The following is a 12,324-nucleotide window of genomic DNA, read 5'->3' as shown; positions in this document are numbered from 1 at the left end:
GCTCTCCTCTTCTCCCCCCTTCCCTTCTGAGCTTAGGGCCAGCCTCTGTGCTGGAGATGTGACCATTTGACGTCCCTGGTAGATTGTCCCCCAACAGTATCTAAAACACTATACTTGTTGAGAATGGCCGCAGGGGTGCTCTGCACTGTCTTCCTCTTCCTTCTCCTGACAGTCACCCAGTTAACTGTCTTCTGAGTTTTAGGGGTGACTGCCTCCCTGAAATTCCTGTCTATCACTACCTCTGCCTCTCTTAAGATCTGAAGTTCATCCAGCTCCAGTTCTAGTTCCCTACTCTTTGTCAGGAGCTGCAGCTGGATGCACCTTTTGCAGGTATACTCATCAGGAACAAATGTGCTGTCTCTGACTTCCCACATCCTATAACTGGAACACTGGACTACCCAAACTACTGCCTACATTACCCACTCCTAAGATGATTCAATTTATTAAAGAAACTTACCACTTTACCTCTGTGGGAGCAAGCTCTTCTTTTTCTCACCAAAGCCTCTTGAGTCAAAGCTTCACTCCTACCCTGAACCACTCCTCACTGGCCACTCCTTTAGCTACCCCTCCCTTTATTTGTCCCTGACAATTATCTCAATTACTCACTCAACACTGTTTATCCCTTCAGTTGCCTTCCTAACCCTTTTTAAAAACTCTCACACTGACTTGCCTCTCTCTCTCTTTCCCATCTGTTGCTCCTCCTCTCCTCGACTCTTTGGTGATATAAATGGCTCTAGTCCCTGCTTCTAACCTATTTAGAAATTCTTAAACTGACTCACCTCTCTCTCTCTCTCTCTCTCTCTCTTTCATCTATTGCAATGTTTAAGAAAATTTTTTATAGATACAGTGATAGGATATGTTTAGGATATGGACCAAAAAGCAGACAGGTGGGACATTTTGGTCATCGTTGGCAAGTTGAGTGAAGGGCCTATTTCCATACTGTATGATCTATCAATCGAGCTCAAAAAAAAGAGCCTTTGAGGACAAAAAGTTTTGTTATCACTTATAAGTGCTGTAGATGACAGTTGATTGAATCCTAACAAAATATCCCATCTGCCAATTTTCTCTTATCATATTATTATTTATTTGCTTAGCATAAAATAAAATAAGCAAGATAAAGGTGGAATATCTTTGATTTTGAATTGAGTGAAAAAGTTGGAACATCAACAGCTCCAATTCCAAAGAATTCAAGAGAGTAATTTAAAGGGGTACTCAGAAATGAGGAGGGCTATTTTGCATGGAAGCAATAGGCTGAATGGCCTCCAACATTATTATAAGATAGTGTAAGGAACTGAAGTAAAACTTTCTTGGAATACTCCTTTTTTAAAACTAAAGCTAAGCCAAATAACCTCCACTTTTTTTTCATGGTAGGAAGTTGTATAACAGTATGAGCCATCCTTCTGGCACAAGAACAATATTTCCAGAATCTGTACATTTTTGATTGTCAATTGCTACAAGAAGCCCATTTTATTGAAGACAGGGTGTGGAGATTCCTCTTTTCTGTTGAATTACTTAGCCTTATTGCTGAGAATTGTCAACACATGGAGTTCAGGCACTAAGCTGTTCCTCCATTTCAGGCAACTCAAGTGGAACAGGAGGTAGGAGGAGAAATGAACTATACTACAATTATTATATGTGGTTTCTGAAATCATGCATTCCTTCACATTCTCCCAAAAGAGTGAATTTTGATTTCTTGGGTGGAATAGAATACCATTACTAAAGCAGCCTGGAAGGATGGCAGATTATTCACATTATGTTAAAAGTTCTGTTTCAAAAATAAAAGTTAGATAAATTATGCAGTCAAACAATCAATCAAAATATTTTGAGAACTTACCCTGCAGAAGTATTTTCTGGCTTCTATAAGGTCTTGTTTAGTCCCTAAACCCAACTGTAGACATCTCCCATAGTAGAAAGCGGCCATTGCAATACCCTTTGCTATATAAGATGGCAGGCAATCAGTTTCCTTTGCTATTAATGGGATATTGTCATATTGGGCAACCCTGGTGGAAATTTAATACAAAATATGAGTTTGAACAAAATGGTATTATACAAGAGAGAACAAACAATACAACAATAGTCTAAATGTAACTGCACTGGATGAACAGAAATTTCCTCCAAATGTTGGAAAGATTAAGCTGTTTTATCTTTCTCCTAACTGCCAACCAATGCCGAGAAATTCAATTCACTGGTACAATTTTTTAAGGTGCAAATCACGTGCAATTGACATTTTTTTGGTGTCAGTCATACATTAATAGTTGACACCATTGGTTGGACAACTCCAATGTTAGTTGATTAGTGACAATAGGCCTCTGTATATTTTGTCATTCTGTTGTCTTTATATCTACTTAAAGGAGCAATGTAGTGACATCAGAAGCCTGATTGGGCAGCTTCAAAACCTACTGCAGGGTGCTGTAATAATTTCCACATTTCACATAGGGAGCCTTTTTTAGAACTTGGATGCTGTTAGTTCATTTATCAGATGCTTCTATAATAAAACAAAGGGCACAACATTGCTGGAGATATTGTTGTGCTTATGGACAAGTCAAATAGTGAATCGAGTTCTTTGATGCAGCAAAGACAGGCCCCTTTGAAAAGACCCTACTCTGACAAAGTCTTTCAAGACATCACATCCTACCTTGGCTCACCCAAAGCTTCAGTCATGCTCATGTGCTTGAACTATTCTCTTTGTGGAAGTCAAGATCACCTTAATCCAAAACTTTGCCTGACTCTCAACTTCCTCACTGAAGATTCTTTCCATGCATCTGCAGATCTGAGGGCAGCCCGGTTAGTATAGTGCTTAGCACAATGCAATTACAGTGCCAGCGGCCCATACGAATCTGCTGCAGTCAGTAATGTGCTTGTACATTCTTCCTGTGAATGCGTGGGTTTCCTCAGTATTCTGGCTTCTTCCCACATTCCAAAAGCATATGGGGTTAGTAATTTGATTGGTTACATGGGTGTATTTGGCCAGCACGGGCTCATGAGCCAGAAGGGCCTGTTACTGTACTGTATGATTAATTATAAATTAAATTTAAAAATTAATATCTCTGCCATTCACCAGTTACTGCATTCATGGAGAGGTGAGTTTATATATTTTAATGACTAGGTGGCATCTTGGGCATTGGGATTAGTTAATAGCAGATATTATCTAGAAGCATGGATCCTGGGGAAAATGGATAATTCTTAACTCATTAATTCATAATGAGTACCAAAATTGTTGAGGAAGTGACTTTTTTTGCTTTCATTTGTTCAGTGCCACAGGGCAGCATATCCCAAGTTCTGCATAAACTAGCAAAATTAAAGATCTCTGTTGATGTTGGATAAAAAAATCCACTATGCGGACCCAAAGCCTGATATGCATGAAGCATAGCCTGAAGAACAGCAAGAGCAAGAACACTAGGTGGAGGAGGAGGCTACTAGATGAAACCCCAGTGTAAGACAACCCAATTCAAATTTCGTGTAAAAGTGGGGAGCAGGGAGATTTGCTTTCCATAAGGTGCATGCGAGATCATAGTTGCCAAATCTGACAAGAGAACCCAGCGCAGGATCAGAAGCAGCAGTTGGCACCTCTGCTTGACTGCCCCAGAAATCTAGTTCTGCCAGTACAGCAAGTGCATTCTCCCCAGGAGCACCTGGGTTTCTTTTGGGTGTTCCTGTTTCATTCCGCATCCTAAAAAACATGCTGGCAAATTTAGTTGGCTACTGTAAAGAATACTTTTGTTGAAATATCAAAAAGAATCAAAAGGGAGTTATTAGGCATGTGAGAAAGAATAAATTGCAGAAGTGCAGAGAACAGGGGAAATGGACAAATTTACACTGCTGGAGGCCATATGTGCCCAAAGAGAGGAATGGCTTTTTTTTGTACGATGGGAAATAATAACCCCTAACATCCTCCTTTGCATGACCATCTTCATTGATCCAGTGCATCAATGATTGACTCCATGATCTGTTCACTGAAATGGCTCAGAACTGCTGCTCCGCTTCACACCTTGTGCAAACATGACATTTCTCTTTGACCTGCTCCAATGACTGCATATTTTCAAATTTCACAATAGCAGCTGGTGGCACCTCTTGACATGTACTTCCTATTGCAGGTCTAGTTGGTTTCCTGCCTCACATCCCCCCACCCACCCTGACATTTATTTCATTGATAAGAAAACCATCATCTTTCATTAAATTGAGATGATCATTCTCTCTTCTTCGTGGCAAATATTGTGTTGTTGATGCTGCCTGGGGACTGGGTCTTTAAGGGCCTTTGTTTTATCTAGTTTTCATTATCCCAGTACATTCCTGTCTGCCCTTGCCCCTGTAAACCTGCTGTATTTGAACTAACTTGCACTAATGTCCCGTTTCCCATCAAATATCTGCTCTATACAAACTGCCAGATTAAATAACCACTTGCTCTTAAAATTGTCAGTTGTTTTCCTATCCCTCATGCCTTATTACAACCTTAAATTTAACCTCCAGAAGCCTGGCAAATCTATGGATCTCTAGCTTCTTGGTGGTTTCTGAATTTACCCTACTTCACCACAGGTGCCAAGCACTGTTCCCTCTAAGCTGTACGTGTGTGCATGCGCATGTTTTGCAACCAGCGCACAAAGGAAATGAATGTACGCATAAAAGGCTAGTTACTTAAAATAATGTGGAATAATTATTCCTAATTCGAGTTTACATATACACAAGCATTCAGTGCGCACTTACTTTTGTCACAGGAAAAACATTGGCACCTCATAAGGTTTTTGCATACACTGACTGCTAAAAATAGAGGGAACATTGGTGCCAAGGCATTATAATCCAAACCCTTCCCCCACAAACGTCTCTCCTTACTTCCCTCCTTTAAGACACTGCTCATAATACCTACTTTCTTCCTAATGTAGCCTTGAGTGGTTTAATTTAGTACCTGTTTGAATGAAGAGCATGGGGAGTGAAAGCAAAGGAACAGCATGACTTGAATCAATGGAAGATCAAGCTTGAAGGACAGAATGGTCTAATTAAATTCCACTTATGAATATTGTATGTACGGATATAAATATTATGAAGTATTCAGCTTTTGAGTAAACAGATCATAAATGACTGATCATTTTATTCTTTGAATGCATGCCACATTTATATTTTCATTGATGTTACTTCGACTTTCAAGGTGATCAGTCAATGAAATTACACAATTAAAATAGGAGAATCTGCAATGCATTAAGCAGGCCAATTTAAACCACAGAAGAAAATAAACTGACCAACTGTGGAGGACTATCAGCACAGGTTCAACATCAGGCAATGTAGTCACGAGTTGGTTTTTCAACGCCTCATTAATGGTACAAATAAACCTACCTGGTTACGTGGAGAATGTAACAATAATAAAAAGTATATTGCATACAATGGAAATGTGAGTCCATATAAAATTGCAGGTCAATCATTTGAGATGCTTTCATCAACACTGTTTCTTCTGACTTACTGTCATTCTGGCCAGGGGACAATTCAGCTTTCCCCAGGCACAACTATACTTTTGGAGGGACTCAGCAGGTCAAGGCGGTATTCATGAGTCATTGTTTGAGGTTGGACCCTCAATATTGCTGAGTCCCTCCAGCTTCTCATTGTTTGCTCAAGATTCAGCATCTGCAGTTCTTGTGTTTCTACATTTACATTTTTGTACAGGTGTGTTGACAAAACACTAGTCAACGATTTTCATTACCTGTACGCAAGTTCAGCAGCACGATTGAACAGTTTACGACTATACAGGTAAGCAGCTAAATGCCCCTGGGCATAAACATTGCCTCTGCTTGATGCTTCCTTCAGACATTCAAAAGCTGATTGTATGTTCTTACGGATACCAAGTCCAGTGAGGTACAGTAAACCTAGTGCACCTTGAGACTCCAGACTTCCATTGCCACAGGCTTCAGAATGCCAAAAGAAGGCCTGAAAAGGAAGCATGTCAAAATTACACTCTTATTAGGATTTTCGAATGAAATCAAAACATATACAAGATTGAAACAAAATTAAATTTTAAAAAACCCTCAACTGTAAATAGTGGAGGAAATACATAAAGCTTCATTTATAAAGCTTCAAGCCAGTAAACTTTATACACTGCATTCAGATACATCAGAAATTTGCACATTATTCAGTTCTAAAATCCCCTTTAAATTTACAGCGTTTGGTTTAATTTAAATTTAATTTAGACATACAGCAGGTAGCAGGCCCTTCCAGCCCATGAGCCCATGCCACCAAATTATACCCAATTGACATACAATCTCAGTACATTTTGAAGGATGGGAGGAAACTGGAGCGCCCAAAGGAAACCCACGCAGACACGGAGAACTTAAACTCCTTACAGACAGCACCAGATTTGAACCGAGATCGCTGGCGCTATAACAGTGTTGCACTCACCGCTATGCTAAACATGCTGACCCTTACCGTGATTTAAAAAAAATTTTTTACAGAGAACATGGTCTTTGAGCCCATGTGTCTGTACCAAACATGACACCCAAGTTAAATTAAAATTGCTGCTTGCACATCATCCTTATCTCTCTCTATTCCCTGCACATCAATGCATCTATCTAGAAGTCTCCTAAACTCAACTATTGCATCTGCTTCCACCTCTACTCCTGGCAGCCTGATCAAGGTGCTTGTGTAAAGAAAATTTGTCCTGCATTTTTCCTTTGAATTTCTCACCTTAAACACAGATTCTCCAATATGTGACTTTTTATCCTGGGAGATTCTAACCCATCAATGCTTCATCATTATATAAACATACAGTTATCCATCTATGGATACAATGTTAATGTGCATAAAGCCCATATTTTAACTTTTGGTACCTGAAAGTTGTTAGGGAAATGTCACTGTAAATATCTCTTCTAGCATTTTTATACTTCCTAAAAAGTATTGTATAATTATTCAATTCATTATTATTAATCCAAAACAAAAATTACACATTTAATACAGACATCATGACATCTTACCTTTGGCAAATTCTGAGACTCTGGTCTGCAATAGAACATCCCTAGAGTAGTTTGGGCTTTCACACTCGCTTTTGGATTCCCATCATCTGCAGCAAGGAGCCATTTCCTACGCAAAGCAACAAAAAAACAGGAACAAAAACAGAAGCATGCCAAACCAATTTGTTGTGAAGAATAGAATACCTTGCTTACCTTTCTGCTTCGGAATCAGACTGCTGGATTCCAAATCCTTCAAAGGAAGCAATGCCCAAGTTATAATATGCAGCAAATTTCAAGTGACTGGCTTTCAGGTCATCACTATTTATGATTCTATTCATGGATTCCACCCCTAGAGCCTGGAAGAAAGAAAAACATCATGTAATTTGGTTTGGCAGTTAAGAAACAATGCCTTCAACGTTCCCTTACTTTATTTCCAAATTTTTATGACAGGTAGGAGATAAAAACCCTAAGCAATGCTGACCAAATTTTAACCCAGAAACTTTTTTACAAAGATGAATTACCAGAACTCAAATGATATCAAGAACCATTGTAGAAACTCAGCAGGTCAGACAGCATCTATGGGTTGAAATGGTCAATCAATGTTTTGGTCATGATAAGGGTTCAGGAGATCATGGTCTGCTGCATTCATTGAGAAAATACTGGTCTCCTTAAATTTATTTATACTTCTATATTTTCTATGCACTGGCTTACCTTTTCAGTGTAGGGCCATATGTTTGGGAAGAGGTACTCTGCATTGTGACCTAATTGTTTGATTTTAGGACCTGTTTAGTCAATTGAAATAAATGTAAATAAAAATTTGGATTCATCTGTGAGTTTCAAGTGGGAAGGGCAATGTACCTAACTGGATGCCTGGGGTATTTTAACATACTATTGTGGGGGTGTGAGCAGTGGAAGAAACACAGTCACCACGTTGAGGGTCATTAACGACTGTTTTTATTCCAATTCAGTGTGCCCCTTTAAAGGGCAGCATGAACTCAGTCACCTGGTGCATTATGACTTCGTAATCGCTGCCCAGGGTGCGCGCTGGAAGGGATGCTGGAGTCAGAGAGAGAAACCTCTGATGACGCCATTTCCCCATGGCTGCCCTGCCACGTGGCGATACAGGATGTGCGCCGCCACACTATATCAATATTCCTTCTTCCTTCAAAAAAGTATGGCTAGTTCCTTCCAGGATTATCTGAATGTTGATTCCTGATGCCCCTCAAAAGTTTGCCCAAAACATAATCATATAAACTCAAGCCTGAAACGTCGGTTATGTACTTCTACCTTTGCTACTTAAGGACACTGTTTCACCTGCTGAGCTGCTCCAGCATTTTGTGTTTTTACTTCAGTTACAGTGTCTACAGATTTTCGCAATTTACTTCATATAAACCAGTGGTTTTCAAACTTTTTCTTTCGACTCACATACCACTTTAAGTAATCCCTATGCCATTGGTGCTCAGTAAGGGATTACTTAAGTGGTATGTGAGTCGAAAGAAAAAGTTTGAAAAACACTTTTAATCATATCTAAATGACTCATTATGTGCGCGGCCTCATAACTCCAAAGGAAATGGGCCAATGACAATTTTTCTCAAGCAAAATATTTCAGTAACAATTGGGTTTAGAGCAGTGCTTCTCAACCCTGTTTAAAATGGTGAAAGAATGGATAGACCAAGCAACTGCAGACTAATCTGTATGAGATCAGTAGGGACAAAACCATGGTTAAAAAAAAAAATCTGAGGACAGCAAATCAGCATTTCAGGAGTCTCCCAAACTAACAGAGACTGCAGAATTTCAAGGAGGCAACTCATCAGTACCTTCTTAAGAACAAATTAGTAGTCACTGGATGATGACGTTTACAATAATACCCATGTCAACATCAGAGTGAGAGAGGAAGGAGAAAGGCTCACTCATTCAATATAGATCTTCGAAACAGTTCTTTCACACATGTTACATAATTTTCAGAATCAGAAGGTGATGGCATAATCCTGCAAACGCTGGCCTGCAAATTGTTCTTGGGAAAAGTGGCTTAGTGACACAAAGTTGGCAGTTATCCATGGCAGAAATGGGCTAGGAAAGTCACAACTCTCCATCTTCAATCTTGACAGATAGAAATATCTTTAGGGCCTGGCAATCAAGGTAGTTTAGGGCTCTACTTATTGGTATTTATTACATCACTGAACTTCAATTGATTGGAGTTTGGATCAGAGAAGTGACTGCAGAAGTCAGTTTGCCTATTTATTTTCACTAACTATATGAACACTTCAATCATTTTATGTTTATTATCATTTTTACTCTCATGTGGCCATTTAATTTATATTCATTGTTTGTTAGTCTATTTTGCATACCAGTATAACTGCAGCAAGCAAGAATTTCAGTGCCCCAAAACTATGTGCTTATGTAATGACAATAAAATTCTATTCATTCATTCATTTCATATGTTTCCTCTTCCACAACTGTGGGTGCTGAATGTATTCTGTTTGTAATTTACTTGTATTACTGTGCTCCAGAACATAGTACAACATACTCTCAGGCAATAAGCGCTTGACTACTCACAGGATCCTCTTTGGTGCCCAGGCCATCGTAGTACATCACACCCAACTGATAGAGAGCTTGGAAGTTTGTGTCTTTAATTTTGTTAAACTCTTCCAGAGCTGTTTCATAGCATCCCTGGAGCCGCACAAATAAAGTCAATAGGGCACGTAAAATAAATCTTAATTTTATTCTTCAAATATAACATGTTAGTCTTTTAATATTACAAGATGTATAGTGCTGGCTGACACATCTGACTGATCGTGACCGTACTTAGCCCATAGAACATTACAGCACAGAACAGATCCTTTGGCCCATGATGTTGTGCCGATCTCAATAAACCTACTTAAAAAACTAAACATTCCCTACCTTATAACCCTCCATTTTTCTTTCATCTATGTGCCTGTCTAAAAGCCTTTTAAATGTCCCTATGTACCAGCCTCCATCAGCAGACCTGGAAGCACATTCCAGGCACCCACAACTTTCTGTACAAAAAATGTTTCCCTGATGCCTCCCCTAAACTTTCCACGCCTCCTTTTGTTCAATGGTCAGCATGGCAGACTGAAGAATATGGTGGCCTGCTTTTACGCTAAGCAATTCTAAAGCTCTGTGATTTAATTTAGTTGTTACAAAATTGTCAATTTAAGAGTGGAGCAAATAATTGAAATTTCACTGTTATTGTTGGTACTCTCAGCTAAATGGTTCCAAGAATCTCACATTAAATTAGTTGAAATAAATATTCCCTTTTACATTCATATGATTCCAGATTTATTTTAAAGTACCTGACAAGTTGTTGTACTTTGCATGATAGCAATTACATCACCATGAACATAATATTCAGCATGGAAGAAGGCCACTCTGCCTGTTGAACACAGAGCATGGAACAATACAGCAAAAGAACAGGCCCTTCGGCCCAGGATGCCTGTGCTGACCACGATACCAAATTAAACAAATCGATAAACTTGTCTCTTTATGTGCACATGATCCATATCCCTGCATGTTCATATGCCTGTCAAATGCTTCTTAAAGATCTCTAATATATCTGCTTATAATGGTTAACATTTCAACAAAGACAACCCAATTTTTCACTCCTTCAAACAGCACCAATTTGCAGAGAAGGTTATTTATCTTAGAAACCTCATTATTGGCAGTCCTTCGGTTCAAAGAAGACACATTGTTGTGCAGTTTATCTGTGGATACAAAGGTGACTTTGCAGTCCCAGTCTTCAAGTGCAGAGTCTAGCACAATGGGAGCAGTGGAATTCCATTTTTGTAATAACTGTGGCTGCTGCTTTGAGATGCCATTCACTGTTTTCTATCAGTTTTTGGCAGTGCCTTTTTCAAAAACTGGTGTTGGCTTCATAGCACAGGGATCTGTTAGCAGCCGCAGCTTCTAGTTCTCTTGGCTGGATATCACAGTAGCATAGGATTACCTTCACTGTCCAAATAGCACTTGTGTGGATGACCTTGAGGTCTCCTTCTAGTCTTCAGTTCACTATAGAGCAGCTGGCAAAGCTGGTGGTTGTCCCACCCACCGCATCTGTGCTCTGATGATCAGGGACTCAATGCTGGTGGACTTCGTGCGACCCAGAATCTCCAGGTTGGAGACACAGTCTTGCCAACGAATGCTAAAGATGGAATAGAGGGCACACGTGAAATTTCTCCACTTGTTTGATGTGACATCGGTACGCAGTCCAGGTCTCACATCCATACAGGAGAGAAGGGATGACCACAGCTCTCTAGACTTTCAGTTTTGCGGAGATGAAGACATTCTGTTGATTGAGCACTCTGGTACACAGCCTCCCCAGTGCCTGGCTGGCCTTGCTGATGCTGGAGTCAATTTCTTTGTCCAAAGACCCATCACTCGAGATGATGCTGTCAGCTGGGTGTCATCAACAGTGATTTTTGGTTCTATGTTGTTGGTGTTTGGCATGGACTAATGGGGTACTTCAGTCTTGTTTTGGTTGATGGTCAGGCAGTGTCTGAGAATTTGTTCAGCATTAACTGTAGATCATTATCTTTGTGCACCAAGAGTGCACAGTGATCAGCAAAAAGTGTTTCTTGAATGACTGTGTAAGAGGCATTTCATCCATTCATTCAAGCGGCGAAGGTCAAAGAGAGTGCAGTCCAGTCAGTACCTGATGTACACTCCCTCCTCCAGACCTTGGACAGCACGTGGCAACTTGCAAGTGAAGAACAGATTGAACAAGACTGGGGCTAGTACACAGCCCTCCTTCACCCCATTAGAAATTGCAAATAAAGCTGATATATCACCACTGTAGAGGCCCTGTCCTATTATTTCATCATGAAGCATCTGAATTATTTTTACGTATTTCCTTGACCATCTGTAACGTCTCAAGATGATCCAGAGAGTATCCCTGTTTACAGTGTCAAATACCTTTTGTCAGGTCAATGAAGACAAAGGGGCTTGTTCTGCTCAATGCACTTATCCTGAACTCGTCTCACGGCAAATATCATGTCCACTGTACTCTGTTCTGGCTGAAAGCCGCACTGTGCCCCCAGCAGATTCTTTTCTGAGACAGTGACAAGTCTATTCAGGTGGTCGCGGGTGAAAATCTTGCCTGCAATGGACAGCAGTGAGATACTCCTGTAATTTCCACAGTTTGATTTGCTTTCCTTATTTTTGTGGAGAGCCACGATGAGGGAATCGCGGAAGTCATCAGGCATCTCCTCTGTGATCCAGATGTCTTACAGGATATCTTTGAACTCCTGTAATGCATTTGGGCTTCGAGTTTAGTGACAGGAAGACCATCCTGCCCTGTTTCTTTATTTGAATTCATCTGCAAGATCGCTTTATTGATCTCATCAGTAGAGGGTAGCAGGTCTATGTCATCCAGGACTGGCTG

The 12,324-nt window shown here is 40.0% G+C and overlaps 1 protein-coding gene across 8 annotated transcripts in view; it reads right to left on the bottom strand.

Moving 5' to 3' along the window:
* The window catches only part of lrp2bp (LRP2 binding protein), a 95,051-nt gene that overhangs the window by 33,184 nt on the left and 49,543 nt on the right, over positions 1 to 12,324 (bottom strand). For 6 of the 8 annotated variants that reach the window (XM_069939686.1, XM_069939675.1, XM_069939667.1 and 3 more), the window contains 5 exons: positions 9,483 to 9,596; positions 7,140 to 7,282; positions 6,951 to 7,056; positions 5,687 to 5,910; positions 1,835 to 2,000 (listed from right to left, as the gene is read on the bottom strand). In XM_069939686.1, coding sequence (XP_069795787.1) covers positions 1,835 to 2,000; positions 5,687 to 5,910; positions 6,951 to 7,056; positions 7,140 to 7,282; positions 9,483 to 9,596 — 753 coding nt within the window. Of the gene's footprint in view, positions 1 to 1,464; positions 1,727 to 1,834; positions 2,001 to 5,686; positions 5,911 to 6,950; positions 7,057 to 7,139; positions 7,283 to 9,482; positions 9,597 to 12,324 lie in introns of those variants that run through there. The other 2 variants (XM_069939716.1, XM_069939696.1) reach the window with 2 other exon arrangements.

This window comes from Narcine bancroftii, chromosome 1 (genome assembly GCF_036971445.1).
Source record: "Narcine bancroftii isolate sNarBan1 chromosome 1, sNarBan1.hap1, whole genome shotgun sequence".
NCBI classification, from domain to species: domain Eukaryota; kingdom Metazoa; phylum Chordata; class Chondrichthyes; order Torpediniformes; family Narcinidae; genus Narcine; species Narcine bancroftii.
This window is presented reverse-complemented; position numbering and strand designations above follow the sequence as displayed.